This window comes from Saccostrea cucullata, unplaced genomic scaffold (assembly GCF_032062105.1).
Source record: "Saccostrea cucullata isolate Sc308-1 unplaced genomic scaffold, CSIRO_AGI_Scuc_v1 ctg8533, whole genome shotgun sequence".
NCBI lineage: Eukaryota > Metazoa > Mollusca > Bivalvia > Ostreida > Ostreidae > Saccostrea > Saccostrea cuccullata.
In genome coordinates this window covers 1-22,846 of record NW_026932553.1, presented here as the reverse complement: position 1 = coordinate 22,846, position 22,846 = coordinate 1, and the positions used below count along the sequence as shown (strand labels likewise).

The following is a 22,846-nucleotide window of genomic DNA, read 5'->3' as shown; positions in this document are numbered from 1 at the left end:
CTATGAAAAATTTGATTAGTCCAAATATTACATAGCCCCGTTGTATTCGGAATGTTCTGTATGAAAGATATCCATGGATTACTAATCCCATTTTTGATGTATTTATTATAAAGATATAAATAAATAATTCTACAGATCTTTTTCCCATTTATCAGTTTTCCCCAGTAAAATTTCATTCTTGTATAAATGCGCACATACGTCGGATAACGTCCAGTTTCCCGTATACCATAAAGGTCGGTGTTTTAGATTTTAAGTTTAAAATATATTTCAGAAAGCTTAAATGTTGACGTTCAGTAATATCAATACTTTCAGATCCCCATATTTCACATCCATGTAACAAAACAGGAACAACAACTTTATCAAACAGATCTAGCTGACAGTCCAGAGATAGATTATATAAACGATTTTTTCTGATAATGCCGTACATTGCCTTTTAAAAATGTGCTTGATTACGAAGTGTTTTTTGGCCTTTGAAAATGACCCTGATCTTGAGAATAAATACCTAAGTAATTGAAATCTTTTACAGTTTCTAAAACATCGTCATTGTATTTTAATGTGTATTTGGGTGGTCGTCCAAATTTACATGTATAAAAATTAAAATAGACCTGTATTCTGGTGTGTAAATAAGATCGGGATCGGATTTAAAATGAAACGACCACATAAAAAAAAATCAAACACACACACATGAAGATATAAAACAAACTTTAGATACATATGTGCGTGTGTGGTATAGAGTTGAACTCGCACAATGAATTGTAACCACTGGTAAATTAAGTTATGAGGAGCTTGCTTAACATGCTTCATATAGAGTACAGTGCTTTGTTTAGAGGGACGGACAGTACTTCCGGCTGGAAATGATGACGTGAATGTCAGAATGATGGGACTTACCCTGTCATACTAAGAAGAAAAGGAACTTTTCATGACTTATCATGTCAAAATCGGGATTCTTTGGACTTGAGTCAAGAGAAGTTGTGAGGGTTAAAGTGAAGGTTAGGAGGGATGCATGTAAAATATTGATGCCTATTACTATTGTAATGGTTCGGGCCGTGGATATCGGCCTGGATAGCTCAATCGGTAGAGCACCTGACTAGTGATACAGGGGTCCCGGGTTCGATTCCCGGTCCAGCCATACATTTTCTCCTTTCCTGTTACAAATTTGGTGCCGTTGACCACCCCTGGAATTGCAGGTGAAAGTCCTGCCAGGGGCAATAAGAACTTGGGTTGTGTCTTCGAGGGCGAAGACCATTTAAGGAGGGAGGAATGTAATGGTTAGGGCCGTGGATATCGGCCTGGGTAGCTCAGTGGTTAGAGCACCTGACTGGAGATACAGGGGTCCCGGGTTCGATTCCCGGTCCAGCCATGCATTTTCTCCTTTCCTGTTACAGATTTGGTGCCGTTGACCACCCCTGGAATCGCAGGTGAAAGTCCTGCCAGGGGCAATAAGAACTTGGGTTGTGTCTTCGAGGGCGAAGACCATTTAAGGAGGGAGGAATGTAATGGTTCGGGCCGTGGATATCGGCCTGGATAGCTCAATCGGTAGAGCACCTGACTAGTGATACAGGGGTCCCGGGTTCGATTCCCGGTCCAGCCATACATTTTCTCCTTTCCTGTTACACTATAACTGTACTTATTTATGTCAATATACATATCGCTCGATATATACTGATATAGGCATACTTTGACAGTTGGGATGGGGGTAGTGTAGTCCGAAATATCCGAAGTTTTCCAGGCCCTGTAAAAGTCGCCAACAAGGTGCAGCGGTTAGAGTGTCTGCTCCAAAGTAAGAAGTTGATCTGTAGGCCTACGTTGTGGGTTCAAATCCCCACTGTGGGGAGTGGAGACCAGTCCTTCTGATGAGACCATATAAACCAAGGTCTTGTGTTGCAGTAAGTGCTGACATGAAAAAAATCCCTTGGTGTTGCAGTAAGTGCTGATATGAAAAAGATCCCTTGGTGATTAGTTGCATAAGTGCCGAGTATAGATCAAAATTTGTATCGGAATCCTTCCATCGGCCAGTGATGGCATCTCTCAGGTGGGATGTTATAAAACATGTGTGTTTATTTTGTAGCAGTGTTGTAAAAAAGAATGTCAGACACCACACAAATACCTAACTGAATAAAAGCGATACCAAAATTTTTATATTTGACATGTCAGGAAAAGGTCAGAACTGCAAAATAATTAAAATTGATAATTCACCACCTTCAACTGGAGGCTGGCCCATTCTTTGGGTTGATTTTCGACATATACAAACGAATTAAATGTCTTGATTCACATCTTTCATTATTACACAATTCTTCTAGTACTTACCAATATTTCTTTTATTGTTTTTTAAGTTTTCATCAAACTGTCCAGGTACAGTACAGGCGACACACATAGTTGCCAACTCACCCAATTTCGTCGGGTTACACCCGATTTTTCGATCCTTAACCCGATTATTTTTTATGACCTGGCGGGTTACGCTTTTCACCCGATTTTTGCCGAGCAACCCGAAAATCTCCCGATTTCCGGATTTGGTTCGTAAATTAGGTTGCACTTTTAACTTCCAGTTACGACCCAAGCTTAGATCTATGTTAACAATGCCGATGGATTCATTATCAGTGCAGGTGTAAACAATTAATTGGGTGTTGTTTTGACAAATCAATGTCTGAAGTCAATTTAAAATGGCTTCCGATAGAACTAGATCGTTATCAGGGCCAGCAGGAACAAATTGAACCAGATCGAGACATGTCTCTGATTGAACCAAGAAAAAGAGAAACAATATTTATGTACATATCAAGGAATCTTGGAAACAAATTTCATTAGATAAAATAAAGTGATCGAAGACAACTAGTGAAGGCCAAACTGCATATTTAATACATATCACTGGTTAATTAAGTTAATTAAGAAGAGGGGGAATTACTTCAAAACCAAAATTGGAATATTTTCAAATTGAGCAGAAATTGAAAAGTCTTTTTAAAAAAATGCACACTTAATTCAGGTCAATAATGAAATATGAAACCTTCAATGCTCTTTTTTAAAAGTAAATATATAGAACAAATCTTCAAAAATCTTCTTCTCAAGGTCTACTTTGCCAGGAAAGCTGAAATTTATGTGGAAGCATCCTGGGGTATAGTGTAGATTCTAAAGTATTAAAATCATGAAAGGGAAGGGGGTAAGGGGGCACGATAGGTATAGCAAGAGGGGAAATCAGGTCAAGAACTGCATCACCCAAGTTACTCAGGTGAGCGATGTGGCCCATGGGCCTCTTGTTTAATAAAAAGAATTCTCAATACACAAATACTTATACACATATATGTAATTTAATCATGGTAAATATGCCGTGAATGCCATTATGCATTATGACCAGATTTTTCACTTTCCAAATCTGGTCATGACCAGATTTTTACATTGCTATCATTTAGTAAAAAAAAAAAGTATTTAAGAAAAAAAAAAGAAAATGGAACAAATGGGACAAAAAATGTCAGTCAGCATTTGACTCAATGATAAATTGTATTTGCTGACAAGGTCATTGTATCAACTATAGAACTTACAAAATGATGACTTTAAACAACTATGACTGCTGATATTCTTGTTGTCCCCTGCTTGAAAAGTGGGGGATATTAAGAACTATGAACTCTAACTCTTGATTCCCGCCTACATTTTGCACCCATTAAATTCAATATTCATCGCAATTTGGCCATTAAATCTTTGTTTAATACAAAGAACAGTTCTATTGTAATTGGTTAATCATTTTAGTTCCAGCGCTAGAAAGTCAATTATCATGAATTCCAGCTCTTGAAAAAAGGGGGGTAGACGATATTTTCTAGTGAAATCGAACTTTCAAGAATCACCATATTTTGAAATAGTCTTAAATATGATAAAATGTATCTCATATCTTTTCTTATGTTTTATGCAAATAAATAAAACATATATAAATTAATAAAATACAATTATTTAGTTGTAAATACCTTTAAAATTGGTGAAAAATCAGCATTTGTTTCGTTTTTTGTCTATAAACATATGTTCCCCCCGTGAAACACAAAAAGCTTTGGCATAAATTTGTAAAATGACAGTCCATATTACCTGTAAAAAGGAATTTTTGTTTCACGGGGGGGGGGGGGGGGGGGGGGGGGGGGGAAGATGTTTTAAAAACATTTTTCGTTTTCCGTTGATTTCTATAGTGAAAAACACAAGTTTTACCATAATTATAGAGTTATCTCTCTTTGATATCCCAAATAAGTAATGTTTTATGAAAATTCATATAAATATCTGTAAAAATTATGAAAATCATTCGAATATCTTAACTTTTGAGAATTGACTTAGAGGTAGGCGGGAGAACAATACTATCTTTCGTAGTTCTTTGGATCTGTCCATCCATCTGTCCGTCTTTCTGTCTGTCTGTAACGCTTTGTTTCCACACGATATCTCGAGAACGCTTTGAGCTTTTGCAATGAAATTTTGCATAACAACTCTCTACGGACTAAAGAAGAACCCTGTTGATTTTAAGGTCAAAAGTCAAGGTCATAAACTCGCAAATTCTGTCTGTTATAACACTTTGGTTTCCGCATGATATTGAGAACCCTTTGAGCATTTGCAATAAAATTTTAAATAACAACTCCCTGTGGCCTAAGGAAGACCCCTATTGATTTTGAGGTCAAAAGCTCAAAGTTCAAGGTCGTAAATTTATTACATTCTGTCTGTGTGTTACACTATCATTTCCGGACGATATTTCAAGAAGATTTTGAGCTTTTGCAATGTAATTTTATACCAAAACTCCCTAGGACCTCTCTCACTCCTCTCAAAGTGTCCCACTCCGTTTGTTTTATTAGTATTTATTGTATTACATGTCCCTATTTTTAGCACAGGGTCATGAGGAGAGTTATTACGTATAATACAGGTTCTCGCCGGACTTTATATCTCTTATTACATCTATTAGAACTGTTTAATGAAGGCTAAATTAGACACCATGCATTGTGTAAAATTTTGACAATATCGAATGTGAATATATACATGTACATGACTTCATCCTTGCATAATTATAATTTCCACCAGTTAAAAGCAGTTCTGTGGTGTATTGCTATGTCTCTTACTTCACATCTGAGAAGTCCCGGGTTCGGATTCCGGACGTTCCATTTTTTTTTTTTTTTTTGAAATACTTTTTTTTTTACTAAATGATAGTATTCAGCATGTGAAATGAAATTTATGAGGTCTGGCTTGTACAAACTCATAAAATCATCATTACAGTGTGATAAATACTCAATATCAAAAGAATCTTCTTTACACATAATAAAGAATAAGCAATCAAATCTTTATATCCATATTGACATATTTTATTTGCTTCAGTATACATGTATACATTTAATAATTCTACAAATTCAGTCAGGGGGATCCGAGCCCCACACCCTCCCACCCCCACCCAAACTGTAGGGGGTTCAGGTAACCCGACTTACCTATGTAATCGTGCCATTTAAACACAATTTATCAATGTTTATAAACGTAATTTTTGCATTATTATTCATATTTATCGAGAAATTAAATATAATGAATTTTTTCTACATTGTTTGAACTTTCGTATGATATGTGTGTTATGTCATTCTGAAGAGTTTGCATTAAAAATTAACGCGGTCGAAGTTGTGCTAAAATTGAATACGGGGTTTCCCCTTTGATGCATGGCACTGTAGTTTTGTCTCTGCGGCGTTGATAGCGTCATTTTGATTGGCTTTCCGGGAGGCGAATTTTAAGGAATTAACGACATTAACCTATCACAGGAAAGCTTACATTTTGAAGATCAACATTGTTAATGTTGCATCTCAGTGCAATGTGCAGAAGTTTATGCATTTCCGTTTCAAAGGAAAGAAGTCAATTTTACTACGGTAAGTAATCGAAATATTTTAATGCAACATACACTATGAGAAAGCTGAGAAAATTTCCTATCTGAATATTATGGTTCTGTAATAATTAAGGAAAGTAATTCACCCGGATTTCCAATCAAAAGTCGTCACCCCGACGCAACTTCTGAATAGTTTCTATGTACCTTTAAATTCATGCACACGTTTGTATCGTAAAACCACAAAAGAAAATAGAAATGCGACATTAAATAATATTAGGATCGACTTATTGGGAAAAAAATTATGAAAAATATCATTTCCTACAATGTACTACACATAAACAGGGTAAACAGGGACTTGTACACGGTCCCTGATATAAATGTAAAAATTTAATTCTGTTGCCAGGATTTCCTGTAGATATTCTGAAATACATATAATGTACTTTATAATAACTGAATAACCCGAAGTTCTTCTAACTAGGTCCTATAAAAATATTTTTGTTATTAACATGATACTTTGTGGTTATTCTTTTTCAGTGAGTATAAACAGTCAGACTTCGGGAAAATGCGAGAATCATTCCATATCATGTTTATGGTACCCGCCGGTAGTAGCAGATGTCATTCAACTTGTCCAGGAAGCATGGATAACTTAGACTGAATATATACAATTATTGATTGATACCGAAAATTTGATATCATGTTTTTTAAAGATCGATCTATTCAAATTTTAAATAAAGTTGTGAATTAACTGTAGTGAATTCTTTTTTCCCGATCTTTGCCATTTTCATATTAATATTGACAGCTTTCTTCTTTGTGATGTCCAGACAGAACTCTGACTTTTAATGAGCATATTTGATTAAGATCACTATTTTTATACATTTTTTAAAGTAATAAATTGTAAAGAATTTATAAAATATCATTTTTTTCCTAAATTAGATTTTGAAAGCATTTTATCAGAAAGACTGTATCGGCCATTTTCAATATTGGTGGCCATATTGGATATTTTGCTGCCATCTTGGATATTTTTTACCTGGCATGGAAACAGAAAATTAGGGCTTGAATAGACCATTCCGAAAATATATAGTTTGCCATACTTCCAAATAAAATTAGACTAGTTACTTGAAAAACTACCTAGATTTAACGGATTTTCCTTCCTTTTATGTGCCATCAATAGATACCCTTTAATAGTTAAATTTCCTTACATAAAATAGCAGTATTCACAACATTGATAATTTCACAACTTCTGTTCTACTTGGAATTTTTTCACCAAGCAAAGTTTTTTATATTTCTGAATGTTTCCATGTTTATGCTAGAATATATCTATTTGAATATATCTCATCGAAAATTTATGCCTGAACCCCCTACAAACTGTGCAAGGTTTACTTTTCCCTAAGCAGGGGACACAAATTCTCTGAATTAGTTTGTTTCATCAACTTGTTTGTTAATAATTTACCTTGTTTTTAGCTCACCTGAGCCGAAGGCTCAAGTGAGCTTTTCTGATCACATTTTGTCCACGTCTGTCTTTCTGTCTGTCCGTCTGTAAACTTTTCACATTTTCGACTTCTTCTCAAGAACCACTGGACCAATTTCAACCAAACTTGCCACAAAGTATCCTTGGGTGAAGGGGATTCAAGTTTCTTCAAATGAAGGGCCACGCCTTCATTCAAGGGGAGATAATTGGGAATATGTGATAATTTGGTGGCATGTCTTAAAAATCTTTTTCTGAAGAACCACTGTGCCAGGAAACATGAAACTGCTGGGGAAACATCCTCAGGTAGTGTAGATTCAAGTTTGTTCAAATCATGACCCCTGAAGGTAGGGCGGGGCCACAATGGCTGATCAAAGTTTTACATAGAAATATATAGGAAAATTTTTTCAAAATCTTCTCAAGAATAGCAAAGCTATTATTGATCATATTTATATAGAAGCATCATCAGGTAGTGTAGATTCAAGTTTTTTTCAAATCATGACCCCTGGGAATAGGGCAGGGCCACAATGGCCGACCAAAATTTTACATAGAAATATATGAGAATTTTTAAAAATTTTCTTCTCAAGAACAGCAAAGCCATAATTGATCATATTTATCTGGAAGCATCCTCAAGTAGTGTAGATTCAAGTTTGTTCAAATCATGACCCTCGGGGGTAGGGCGGGCCCACAATGGCCGACGAAAATTTTACATAGAAATATACATGTATAGGAAAATTCTTTAAAAATCTTCTCAAGAATAGCAAAGCCATAATTGATCATATTTATATGGAAGCATTCTCAGGTAGTGTAGATTCAAGTTTGTTCAAATCATGACCCATGGGGGTAGGGCGGGGCCAAAATGGCCGATCAAAGTTTTGCATTGAATGATATAAGAAAATTCTTTAAAAATCTTCTCAAGAATAGCAAAGCCATAATTTATCATATTTATATGGAAGCATCCTCAGGTAGTGTAGATTCAAGTTTGTTCAAATCATGACCCCTGGGGGTAGGGCGGGGCCACAAAGGCCGTTCAAAGTTTTACTTAGACATATATAGGAATTTCTTAAAAAATCTTCTCAAGAATAACAAAGCCATAATTGATCATGATTGGTTATGGGACTACTTTCGGATTTAAGGTAGTTCTACACTCGGCACCAAATGGGCTCAATCTTAAAAAATCTGCTTTTATAAGATAGACATACATCCCAGCAATGGAAAGACACAAGAAAAAATATATGTCGACATGTATACTTTTCCTCTATTGCCTATTGGAGCATATACCCCGAAATGTAAAATATTGAAAATTTACCTATCCTAGATTTTGTTGTATATAAATGAATTAAAGTCTAAATATTCAACTTTAATATTCAAAATAGAGTAGAAAAATGTTAGTAAACAATATATAATCATTGTTTTGCATGAATTATTATAAATAGATGCACTTTGTAAGGCTAACGTATCAAAATTTAGTATGAGAAAATATGCTTCACAGGTCAATCTCGGTCATTTAAAAAAAATTATGGACTCAAACTTCGTAAATTTGCATTATTTTTACTAAATAATATTTAAGAAAAAGAATAAGCTTAAAAAAATCATATGTTGACGCATTACTTTTCGTGGTATGAGCTCTACACTAAAGGGACCCCCCTTATTTCCTTCTTCCAGAAGTAATATATTGCCACATTTTCCTGTAATACTGTTAATGTTTGAGTGTATATTTGTATTAACAAAGTTGTACATATATTTAAAACAATAGTTATACACACCCAATACCTACTGTCCCTAAAATTTATCTTATTTTACACTTTAAAAAAATTAAAACACACTTGTCTGTAAATTGGAGACAATGAAAATGAAAGTGATTGACTGATTCTCACAAACTGGATAATTTTGTTACAGAAAGTAAGTATGCTGCAAGCGAATCAACTTTTGTTATATTATATATTTATAAGATAATTTTTGCATTGTGATTTGTGGGTAAGCAGGTTGAAGGGGGGGTGGGGGTATGCGTCTTATACAATAATTATTATTCCAAGTAAATCAAATTTTGTAATGTTTAATTAGTACTTTACTTACTTAGTCCTCTTCGTGCTTGGAGCACATAAGGCCTGCACCGAGGACTTTTTAATTAGTAACAATCATAAATTGTCTAAGTCAAATCGTAGTCATTACTTTTCTTCCGAATTATCACTAGTAACTTTAACTTGGCCACCGACAATATAGTCGCCTTGACTTCGACAGTTTGAAATTGTTCTGATGTAGCATGTTCGTGGTCCGTGATATCGGCACGGCATGTAACACATGCATCATTCACAGAAATATCATTTTATTACCTAATTATTTCTGTCAACCGAAAGTTGTTCCCAACCATCTCTTTTTAATTAATCAAACTGTAGAATCAGTGTTTGGACGTTTGTTGACACGAGCGAATGGGAGCAAATTCGTTACCGGATATTTAAAACGCTAAGTAAAAGTCAAACCAATATAGTTCAAAAATCACATCTCGGAAAAAGGAAGCGTGGTTCCGGTTTTACTATTCGTAAATGACGTAGTGCGAGTGTAGACCTACTTTAAACGTTTCAATATTAAACCAATTTCTATTTTTTCCTAACCACAATGCTCAGGTGAGGGATGTGGCCCATGGGCCTCTTGTTGAAATTGTTCATACGTAGAGCATGCATGCTCTTGCATATCAAATCAACCAAGATATATAAATTCTGTATGCACTTGATGAAGGTATATGGCTGCAAAAGTACTTGGGAAGTTGACGATTGTAAAGTTAAAATCATCAGTTTTATTACAGAGATTGGTTGTTAGATTACCATTAACATCTTTTTCAAGTAAAATATTCAAGTATGAAACAGATGTGTCAGACTCTGTGGTATCTTTTATCTCAAGCCTACCAGGATATATCGTACATGGGCATAAGAATTGAAATTACCATTGTTAAGGTCAAGATCTAGTAAATGACTCTGGAATAACTTTTCAGAGCTAAATCCATTATGACGTCATAATCACTTTCAGCTTTCTTTTTCCCGTACTTTAAGGCTCTAATAGAAATGTGTAGAAAATAAAGCATTTTCTTGGATTTCAATTTGAAATCACATGAAAAGCAGTCCCAATACCTATCTTAAATTTAACATTATTTTTATGTAGAGACTAAGAACATACAAATAATCGTTTTCTGAAAAAATGTAGGCAATCTGGATACATTTTCTTTGTCTGATATGGAAAAAACTCACATTTTCAATACTGGTTTTCTTAATTTTTCATTGAAAATGACAGTTTAAAATATGGTTTTTCATCTTGTTTTTCTACAAATTATGCCCCGAAACACCTATTTTGACCAAGCTAATGTTATAAAGCATCATTAAAGGAATTGACTTCTTAAATTCGAAAAATCTGTAGGCACCTTCCATTTACTAGATCTTGACCTTAATTGACCATATGCCATTGACTCGTTGATATAATGATTTAATATCTACTAAGTAAATATGTTCGTATACAGTTAAAGTATATCATTGAGGGAGTAAGCAAGATTCCAGTTACCCAAGGCCAGGACTATTTCCCGAGGTGCAGCCTAGGGAAATAGTCCTGGTCAAGGGAAGCTGGATTCTTGCCAATTCCCTCAATGATGTACTTTTTAGCTTTTTTAGCTCACCTGAGCCGAAGGCTCAAGTGAGCTTTTCTGATCAAAATTTGTCCATTGTCTGTCGTCGTCGTTGATGTCGTTGTTGTTGTCGTTAACTTTTCACAGTTTCGACTTCTTCTCAAGAACCACCAGGCCAACTTTAACCAAACTTGACACAAAGTATCCTTAGGTGAAGGGGATTCAAGTTTGTTCAAATGAGGGGCCACGCCCTTATTCAAGGGGAGATAATTGAGAAATAGTGAAAATTTGATGGTATGTTTAAAAATCTTCTTCTCAAGAACCACTGTGCCAGGAAAGATGAAACTTATATGGAAGCATCCTCAGGTAGTGTAAATTCAAGTTTGTTCAAATCATGACCCCCGGGGGAAGGGCGGGGCCACAATGGCCGATCAAAGTTTTACATAGGAATATATAGAAAAAATCTTTAAAAATCTTCTTCTCACAATGGCCGAATATATAGGAAAAAACTCTTGTCCAAAAAGATCATCCTCAGGTTGTGTACATTCAAGTTTTACATAGGAATATATAGAAAAAATATATTAAAAATCTTCTTCTTCTTCACAAGAACCCCTAGGCCAGAAAAGGTGAAACTCATGTGGAATCATTCTCAGGTAGTGTAGATTCAAGTTTATTCAAATCATGACCCCGGGGCTAGGGTTGGGCCATAATGGCTGTTAAAAGTTTTACATAGGAATATATAGGGAAACCTTTTAAAATCTTCTTATCAAGTACTTCAAAGCCATGATTAGTAATATTTATATGGAATCATCCTCAGGTAGTGTAGATTCTAGTTCTTCAAATCATGATCCCCTGGGGGGTTAAAATTCAAGCCCCCCCCCTCCCCCCCCCCCCAACGTTACTAAACTTTCAGTTCTGATCTGATATGTGCTTTTTCTTAGCCAATGTGCTCAGGTGAGCGCTGTGGCCCCTGGGCCTCTTGTTATTATACCGATACAAAAATAAAAAAAAAATAGAAGATTACGAATGACGGGAATTAGCTTCAGGACTAGCTTATGGGGATTAGTCCATACAGATGCAAAAGTAAAATCTAGAAGATTACAGGTAACCGGAGAATTAGCTTCCGAAGCAGGGATTAAATTATTTGAATTTGACTAACGCACGGGGATTAGTCCATTCACAGAGATTTCTAGGGAATTATTCACATTTTACTGCCTAACTTTAATTTACTGCCTAACTTTAATTTAGGAAAAAAATCAGTAGAGGTATAATAATGGTAATGAAATTGAATCATCTTCATGTGTATGGATTTAGAGAACCATAAAAAATAGTGTTGGAAAATAATTAGATTCACTTCTGTAAATAATTAAACATTTTTGTAAGACTTCTTAATAACATTTGGACTGAAGTTACTCAGGTTTATATTGTGACCCATAGGTGTCTTGTTTATTTCAGAAATATGAAAGTTTTCTGCAGCCAGAGTCAAAGAAATTTTCATTGGACCCACAAATTACATCATTTGAAATGCTTCAACACATAATAGCAAGTGCTTTCAATATAAGAGGGTATGTACTATTAGCTCACTTAAGCTGATTAGGCTCAAGTGAGCTTTTCTGATCAAAATTTGTTGTTGGCATCGTTGTTGTAAACTTTTCACATTTTCTTCTCAAGAGACACTGGGCCAGTTTTGCCACAGAGTGGAGCAACAATGGGTGATTAAGGTTTTGCATAGGAATACATGGGAAAAATCATTAAAATTCTTCACAAAACCATGTTTGATTATTAATTTAAAAGCATCAAAAAAGTTAATGAAGAAATAAATTTGTTCATATCACAGACCTGCCTACCCTACTGCTTTTGGCGTAATTTTTTCACTTTGTACCACAAAATTATGCTATTACGCCATTGATATTAATTTTACGCTTTGATATTTCAGTTTAAATTCTTTATAAACAACTAAATTTAGAATTAAAGTAGTGAAATATGACCTGCTGAATTGAAATGAAATTCTTATGGATAAACTTGGTAGGTTCTAATTTCACACAAAGACTGCTCATGACCTAAGGGAGTGTCATGACCTTAGGTCAAGGTCATTTGGGAAGTTCAAGGTCACTGGAAGAAAAATTTCATAATTTGTGTCTTGTCTGTATATTTAGTATTTTTTCTTTATTAGGCTGCACCTTTCTTTCATTTATTAAAATATAATGAGCAACAATTACATTTGCACTAAAAATGTTTTAGCATTTCTCTCTTCTCTTAGATCCATGAAATATTCATGATTTATGACCTCTGAAAAACCCAGCGGGGGGTATTTTGTCCCATTTGGACAGTTCTAGCTTCCATCCCCTTGTAGTGCCAAATATAGGCCCATTCTATTACATATCACCTTGTGGCTCTACAAAATATTAAGAAAGTTTGCTAAAACTGTATTATAGTTCATCTATTCTCTGATGTAAAGTTCAGAATAATAATAAAGTAAATATCAATTTATTCATAAGTGTTTTTTTTTTCTCTTGAAAAAAAATCATGCAGTAATATTTTCCAATATAAAGTGAAAAGATTTAATTAAAATTCCAAATTCCAAGGGCATGCATTCCTAAAACAGAGTGGAAAATCCCTGGATTTTTGGACAATTTTTTCAAATGTATACTAAAAACAGCAATACGTGGTAAAATCTGTATTACACCCCAAATCAACCCTAGACTTTGGGGTTTGATACAGATTTTGCCATGTTTTATTTTATATTTATCAAGTTTTATTACTTATTGCCATTAGAAGACTGGTCCAAAAGATATGATTCCTGAAATGTTTATATCTGTTTACATTTGTTTCTAGAGATTTTACTATGAGTTACCTTGTTAGAGATGACTATGGACAGGAAATCTACCTGAGTATGCTGTCTGATTGGGATATGGATGCAGCCATTCAAAGTGCTTCAGATCCATTTTTGCAGCTCAAAGTGGATGCCAGACCATTTGAAGAGGGTACAGATTTGTTCCCAAACAAAATTTTGCTCTGTTTAATTTTATGTAAATTTTTTAATTGCTAGTCTTTTTAGCTCACCTAATCCGAAGGCTCTAATGAGCTTTGCTGATCACATTTTGTCTGGAGTCTGTCTGTCTAGCTGTCCATCGTCTGTAAACTTTTCATATTTTCAACTTCTTTGCAAGAACTACTGGACCAATTTCAACAAAACTTGCAACAAATTGTTATTTGGTTAAGGGGATTCAAGTTTGTTAAAATGAAGGACCACAACTCCATTCCAAGGGGATATAAAAAAAAATTAATGACATCTTAATCTTTTAAAAATATTCTTCTAACAAACCACTGGGCCAGGAAAGATGAATCTTAGGTGGAAAAATTTTCAGGTAGTGTAGATTTAAATTTAACCCCCTGGGGTAGGATGAGGCCAAAATGGACAATCAAAGTTTTACATAAGTACATATATAGGAAAAATCTTTAAAAACCTTCTTTTTAAAAACAGCAAAGCCCTGGTTGATCATATTTATATGAAAGAAGGTAGATTCAAGATTATACAAAACATGATCCCTGGGGTTAGGGCAGGGTTACAATGGACAATAAAATTTTTACGTAGGAATATGTTGGAAAAAACTTTAAAAATCTTCTTATTAAGAACAATGGAAGTATCCTCAGGTTTTAATAATTCAAATCATGACCTCTAGGGATAGGGGTAGGAATCAATGGATAATAAAAGTTTTATATATGAATATATAGGAAAAATCTTCAAAAATCTTATTCTTAAGAAAGCAAAGTTATGATGTGTCATGTTTATATGGAAGCATCTTTAGGTAGTGTAGACTCAAATTTGTCCAAATCAGGACTGCCGGGGTAGGGGGGCATAATGGACCATCAAAGTTTTACATAAGAATAGGAACAAGATGTGTTTGTGAAACATCATGCGCTCGGCTGCAACAACAAAGTTAAAAAAAAAAATTTAAGCATATAGGTCACAGTCAAGGTCACAGGGTCATTGTCTTTGGGTCATTTGAAAGATCTTAATTAGTGGAATGTGCAAACTAAATATGAAGTCTCTATCTCTTATGATTCAAAACTTTTGGCGAAGTTACGAAAATTTATTTTCAGCAAATAGGTCACAGTCAAGGTCAAAAAGTCATTATCTTTGGTGTCATTTGAAAGAGCTAAAATGTAGAATATGCTTGTCAAATATAAAGTCTTTATCTCCCATGGTTTACTGTATATACTCACCTATAAGGCGGTCCGCCTATAAGTCGGTTGTATTTTTTGACGCTATTTTAGTGGGATTTGCAATTAAACAGCTTATAAGTCGGTGCAATTTTTTTGCGGAAATCGGGTGACAATTTCAAGTAAATTCAATGATGTTTTAACCTGGTTTCATTTATTAATTTTCAAAATGACACCAATATTTAGTCCTAAATCATTAAACAAATAAGTAATGCTCACTTACGATACAAAAAAAAAATTAGAATATGTAAATACTTGAACTTTATTATGTACAATCTAAGAATACATAAATTATATACATTTGAATATAAATACATTTTCCTCCATAATCGTCAGAAATGCATATAAAATACTACATTTCAGAGACCAGAGAAAATACCATTCTCTTGATGACTTGCCTATAAGTCGGACATAGAGTTAAAGACCAAAATTAAACTCCCCAAAAAACGACCTACAGGCGAGTATATATGTTAAAAGTTATGGCACATGTTAAAGTAGACAACAGACAGGACAAAAACAATATATGCCGGTTCTATCAATCCGCCGGGCGCATAAAAATCTCAAGAACAGCAAAGTCGTGGTTGGTCATGTTTATATGGATGCATCCTCAGGTATAGTGTAGATAACCCCATGGGGTAGGGTGGGACCACAATAAAAGTTTTTCAAACTCATAGGGAAAAAGTCACTGTTAGTCATAAATTATGATATCATCCTGAGTTTAGTTTCAAGTTTGCATAGAATTGAATGTGTTCAAAGCCTACCCGCTTTAAGGATCAGGACTACTTATGCATTTACTGAATTGTTTTTTTCTTGTTCCTCAGCATACTGCTCAGTTGAGCGATGTGGCCCATGGGCCTCTTGTTGTAGTGTTCAGAGCTTAATATTAAAATGTTACATTTAATGTTTTTGAAGTTGATGAATGATGTACAACTTTTTAGGTCACCTGAGTAAACTCACATATTGCTGTCTGTTTTCGTTTGTCATCATGCATTGTGAGTTTTAAAATATTTGAACATTTTCAGCTTCGTCTCTGCAACCATTCAACCAATTTTGGCACATAGTTTATTCCTAGACATCAAGCAGTTAAACTGTTGGCATAAGTTAATAAGCATTGAGTCCTCTATCAAAACTGTGATATTCATGGCACCAGAGTCAGGGGTTCAAGTGCATAATTTCTTTGAAAATCTTCTCTGCTCTTAAGCATTTAACAAACTAACTCCATACAAAGTTATGATGAAGAAGGGTGCCTCTTTGAAAACCTTCTTTTATGCTCCTAGGTATTAATCTAACTACATTCAAAGTTATGATGGGGAAGGGTAAAAATTGTGAATTTCATGGCATCAGGATCAGGGGTTCTGGTTTTAGAGTAGGGCTCTATTGATTATATAATGAAAACGCGTTACCAAAGGTAATTTAAAAAAAAAAATCCTTTTCGTCATTTCTGGATATTAAACTTACTACATAGTTAATGATGAGCAAGGGACATTCTGCCAGAATTATGAATTTCAAGACCCCTGGATCAGGGGTACCATATAGGGCAGTGAAGGGCTCTTATTATTAGGGCCCCACAAGGATTTGCGTGCCCTATAGTAATCACTCTGTCTGTCTGTCTGTCATTCTTCCGTCCACAAATTTTCTGTTCTTTTTAATAACTTTTTTTTTAAGGTTGCCCAATTTAGTACAAATTTGGTATGGTGGTTTAGTAGGCAGAAAGACATATTTTGATGCTAAGTTTGGATCTGTATGTCTTCTGGTTTGGAGCTGGGGTGGTGGGGTAGATTCCTTAAATATGCATAAGAATGAATGGGCAAAGAGCGATAACTGCTGAGAATGTTCCTATTGTAAACTATGAAACCTGTGCAAGAATCCCTTGGGATTAATTAACCTTCCACTTGAAGAAAATCCTAAGCATTATCTTTATCTGTCACATTGAGATTAATCACTGTACCACCTCTGTCTGCAAATAAAGTTTGTTTTGAAGTTAAGGTCAATTTTGAATGATGTGGATTTAGATATTGTTCATACTTTATTTTGGTTAAAATACCACACACAATGAGTTATGATTATATTGAAATCTCAAAACAAGATATTAAGATATCATTTATTATTATTTATTTTTTAATTATTTATTTAATTATACCCCCCGCAAACGAAGTTTGGGGGGGTATATAGGAATCATATTGTCCGTCCAGCTGTCAGTCTAGCTGTCTGTCCGTCTGTCCGTCTGTCTGTGCAAACGTGTCCGGTCCATATCTTTCTTACGGAGGAACATTAGAATCTACTACTCCACACAAAGATTGCCCATGACCTAAGGGTGTGTCATGACCTTGACCCAAGGTCATTTGAGGAAGTTCAAGGTCACTGGAAGAAAAATTTCATAATTCCATAATAGGTCCATATCTTTCTTATGGATAAACTTGGTAGGTTCTAATTTCACACAAAGATTGCTCATAACCATTGGATGTGTCATGACCTTGACCCAAGGTCATTTGGGGAAGTTCAAGGTCACTGGAAGAAAAATTTCATAATTTGTGTCCTGTCCATATCTTTCTTATGGATAGACTTGGTAGGTTCTCATTTCACACAAAGATTGCTCCTGACCTAAGGATGTGTCCTGACTTTGACCCAAGGTCATTTGGGGAAGTTAAAGGTCACTGGGAGAAAAATTTTATAATTTGTGTCCGGTCCATATCTTTTCTTTATTATGGAAAAACTTGAATCTACTATTTCACACAAACATTGCTTATGACCTGAGGTTGTGTCATGACTTTGAACCAAGGTCATTTATGCAAGTTTAAGGTCTCTGACAGAAAAAGTTCATAATTTATGTCTGGTCCGTATATTTGGTCTATTTTATTTTATTAGGCTGCGCCTTCATTTCATTTTTAAAAAATATGAGCAATTATATTTGCATTTAAAATGTTTTAGCATTTCTCTCTCTCTCTCTTAGATCCATAAAATATTCATGATTTAGCACTTCTAAAAAACCCAGCAGGGGGTATTTTGTCCCATTTGGACAGTTCTAGTTCTTTTTTTGCTTCCGTAAGGCTGTTAATTTTAACAGGTAATCAGATAATAACCCCATTCTGTCTATTGCTGAAAAAAAGTTTAAATTTAAAAGAAAAGGACGAAAGAGCAGTACACTTACCGTAAATCTGGAAATTTTTGCTGTAGATAAATTTTTAGCAAATTTGGGAGTTCATTGCATTCACAAAAATATTTTTCTTAAAAATATATTACCAATAAAAAAAATGTAAACAAAGCAGTGGTAATTTTGCAAAATTTTGAAACATAAAAATTAATCAAAAGCATTTTGACCCGAATTCGCAAAATAAAATCGACGCAAAAATTCCAGATTTACGGTCAACCACTGAGATAAATTAATATCTTGCTTGCTGCAGAAAATTTAGAGGCTTATCTTTATCTGCCACATGAAAATTAATGAACACCTTGGTCTACAGCTGATGTTTGTTTTGAAGTTGAGGTCAACCCTGGGTGATATTTGCATTCACTGAAGGCTAGAATTTTACAAAACACCTGCGTAAATCTTTTTTTAATACACATTTAATTGATTTAATGAGATTATCCTTGTTTTATGTAAATACCAGGTCACTATTTACAGGTTTTTGGACAATCAGGAATTATCTTGAAATTTAAAAAATATAGTTGTTTCTGTAATTTTCTTCATATATTTTTTGAAAAAAATTGTAATCAAGTAAAATTCTTTTTTCCTAAGCTGCACTCTTATATTTCTACCCCTCAACGGGGTCCTTCCTGTCTGGTCATTTTTCTAGTTGTAGACTGAAAGTGAATTAATGCTTTGAAATCTGTTCCTTGATATTAATGAAACATATAAGATTAGCAAGAGTGCCTTTTCCAAAAATGTGAAATGTGTGGACCTAGGTTCAGGGGTTCCAGTTGGGTGGGGGCACTACCGATTATTGCTGAATAATAGTGATAAGTGGAAATGCATTTTTTAGGTCACGGTCACCTGAGTCGCTCAAGTGACCTATTGCTGTTTTCGTCTGTCATTGTCCATCGTTTGTTGTGTGTTAACATTTAAACATTTCTTCTCTGCAACCGCTCAGCCAATTTCAGCGTAAAGCATCTATGGGTGAAGGGGAACAAAAATTGTGAATTTCATGGTCCCTGCCCCCTTGGGTCCTGAGGGATGGGGCTAAAACTAATAAAACTAATACTGTATACAGGGAAATTTTCCCTCCTGTTTTATTTTTGCCCTCATCGGAAATGGGCAAATTTAACACGGGGGAATTCAAAGTAAACAGTATACACTGTAATACCTTAAACAAAAATCTTCCTGGGCGAATTTTAAATGGGGCAAACTTGTTTTCAGATGTAAAAGGATGAATATAACACAGGGCGAAAAGAACCCTGTATAATAAGGTAGTCTTCAAAATCTTCTTCTTTACTCCTTGACATCAAGCAGTCAAACTGTTGGCTTGATTGAAATAAGCATCGATTCCTCTTCTAAAATTGTGAAATTCATGGTCCCAGGATCAGGGGCTCAAGTGCTAGGGTGGGGCTTTATAGATTATATAAAGAAAATGCATTAATTCTTTGAAAATCTTCTTCCCTGCACCTTGGGATTAAACATACATAGTTATGATGAGGAAGGGTGTCTCTCCTAAAATTGTGAATTTCATGACCCCAGGGTCAGGGGTTCTGGTGTTAGGGCAGGGCTCTATTGATTATGCAGTGAAAATGCGTTATTTCTTTGAAAATCTTCTCTGCACCTGGGTATTAAGCAGATGAACTTCCTATACAGCTATGATGAGCAATGGTCCTTCCAGTTTTGTGAAATTCAAGGCCTCCAGGACAAGGGTTCGGTAGAGGTGGGGGGGGGGGCTCAAATTATTTAAATTAGTTACTGTAAATGAATTAATGCTTTGAAATCTGCTCCCTGGTGTAATAGCTTGTTTTATTTTGTTTCATCTTTGGGAGCACCTATTCTACCGTTTAACGGATATTTTTTACGTGCTGCTAATTTTTATGAGTTTTATAAATCTGTAAAATTTAAACGTGTGAAATTTCACAGAGGTATTAAAAAAATGGCCTTACCTAAATTTTCAACATCATATTATGAGATTATTTCAAAATTTTTGTTGCCATTTAGCTAAGTACCTGGAGGCTGTAGAATTAGTACTGACAACTGTTGGTATTTTTGGGGATTTTTTAATTGATCATCAATTTAGATCAAACAAGTAAATCTTAATGCACAAATTATACAAACATTGTCAATTACCTGGTTACTCTAGTAACTCTTGATGGGATGCATAATTTCTAATAATGGCTTAATTATTACAGACTGACATCTTCAAATTATATCCGTTTTTCAAGGCTTTGACCCTTTCTTCTTTGTTATTTGCTTCCAGTAAAAACTTCGACATTTTAGTACACTGTAATCCGCGTCCCCTGTAATTCTGTCAACTTAATCATGATGGTTGAGTTGTCTCTCTTTTGTTTCCATTAAAATGAACATGGGCACATGGTGCGTGGGCACGTGTTGTGCAACAATAATTATACTAGAGAAACAGGAATAAATGCAGTGCATGTGATATATAAAGGTATACAAATGAATAAACATATCATCATTTAATGAATTGACACTCATTATCACGGGAACAATTTCATTTTTATTTTTACATCAAGTCGGTCAGACACATTTAAAACATGTAATTTTAATGTTAACGCATTCAAAAAACTAAAACATTGATCTTGAATTTCACCTCTGGTGATTTTAATTTTTAAAGACATGCTCAATTCGTAAAAAATAAACACATAAAAAATTAAAACACCCTATTTCAACAGAAATTCGTAAAATATTACAGTAGTAAAAAATACCCGCTATACGGTATGTATATATGTTACAAAAACATTTCTTTGAAATACAGTGGACCCTCATTTATCCGGACGCTTTGGTTCCCAGTCCATTTGTCCGTATATGTGAAGCATCCGGATATCTGAATCACAAGTCAAACAAGACAAAATAACATTAAAAAATTTCGTTCCAATGAAAAATCGTCCGGATACTGAAGCATCCGGATATCTGGCGTCCGGATATCTGAAGGTCCACTGTAATGTTATTAAACCACAAATTAAATTCAAACTTTTCCTGATGGAATTCAATGATTGACAATTGGTTAGAGCAGTTTATGCTCTATATATATATGTACCTTGAAGCAGTTTATTAATAAAATTGAGAAACTAGCTGTTAATACAGTTAAATTTTTTCCTTACAATTTAATTTTATTTCATTTAGTGTAAAAAAATAAGATGATGCCTTTAAAAATGAGTCAGGGTTTGACATTAAGCTTCTGGAATACTAGACCAGTCCGGCTACTCTGGCAAATTTTTACTAGCCCTGATCCTTTAACCACTAGCCCTGAAATCTTTTTTTCGGTACAGATGATGAGAATTAAATAACGACATTTTCCCGCACACTTCACATCAAAACTAGATCATATACATGTGGCTTGTTGTGTTGAGTCCTAATTTACTCAACTTGTATACAATATTAATATTGATACCATTAAAAATGTTCAAAGAATTTAAGTATAGTATAAATATTTTTATTGTTATAGTTTTATTGCCATTTACATGGCCTTTCGATTTTGAAAACTTAAATCTTTCGATAATGACAATCGTACTACTCAGTCATTTTCGTGAACGATAAATAGCTTATTGTTTCTCTCTAGGAAAATGGCCGATTAGTTACGAATGACTGGGGTTATTAATAGATTCTTAAGTGCTTAGGTCTTGCTGTCTGTTGCATATGTAGTTTTTTTTCTGGGGTAAGAAATGTTTTAATTATTATTTTTCCATTGACAATAAATGATTTGTTTTAAAATATGTAATAAGTTAAAACTTAATTAATTTTTCTTACACGACCAGTCGGTCTAGTACACAGACATTTTACCCGACTGGACCCATCTTTTACTAGACTCAGTTGGTCGGATGTGCCTTAATGTCAAACCCTGTGACTTCAAATTGTGAAAATTTGATGCAAGACATTTTGACATAATCAACAAATTTATCATATGCTACAAAGTAATAGTTTTATCCAATGAGTTACAACCAAAATTGAATTATTTTAACATAAAACATTTGATCCTATTTAGAGAAATATCAATAATTTAAATGCATTTATGTGTCAAATCTAAGTACATGTGGTGTATTACGAAGTTTATTTTAAAGAATAATCAAACTCTTGAAAGAAAGTTACTCAGTTACAATATCTCTGAAGAATAAATAACTTTGGACATACATTGTAATAAGTACCTATATGCCAAATGGTCTCTTTAAGACATTATGCTTTTCAGCTGTTTTGTAAGATTTTTCTGTTCTGTGTAGTTTGATTCTTTCCCCACAGGATTGGATGACTGGGACATTATTGCTCCAGTAGATGTGCCACAATACAAAATGTCCAGCTTCCTGGAACGTAATATTTTAGGCTCTTTGACTGGAACACTTTCAAGTGGAATGGGAAAAACTCTTACACATATGCAAAGAGCAATGGGTAAGATTTATTTTAAAAATTTTAAAAGTAATTGAAATTTAGATTGCTTTGCTATTGTTAATGTTCAAAAAAGGATATGTACATGTAGGTAACAGGAAAATATAGAAAATGAGTTTTTAAAACAGCTACATTATATTAGATTTTGACAGTTTTTAAAAATATACAAATAATTTTAATTTAAATGAACCTCATTTTTCCAAA

The 22,846-nt window shown here is 34.3% G+C and overlaps 1 protein-coding gene across 1 annotated transcript; it reads left to right on the top strand.

The window, feature by feature from the left end:
• Nucleotides 1-848: 848 nt before the first annotated feature.
• Nucleotides 849-22,645, top strand: LOC134235395 (TBC1 domain family member 25-like; the record flags this gene model as incomplete). Its single annotated transcript, XM_062717528.1, has 4 exons — nucleotides 849-989; nucleotides 12,340-12,449; nucleotides 13,720-13,868; nucleotides 22,499-22,645. Coding segments are annotated over exons 1-4 (466 nt in total), but the record flags the coding sequence as incomplete, so codon positions are not given.
• Nucleotides 22,646-22,846: the final 201 nt, after the last annotated feature.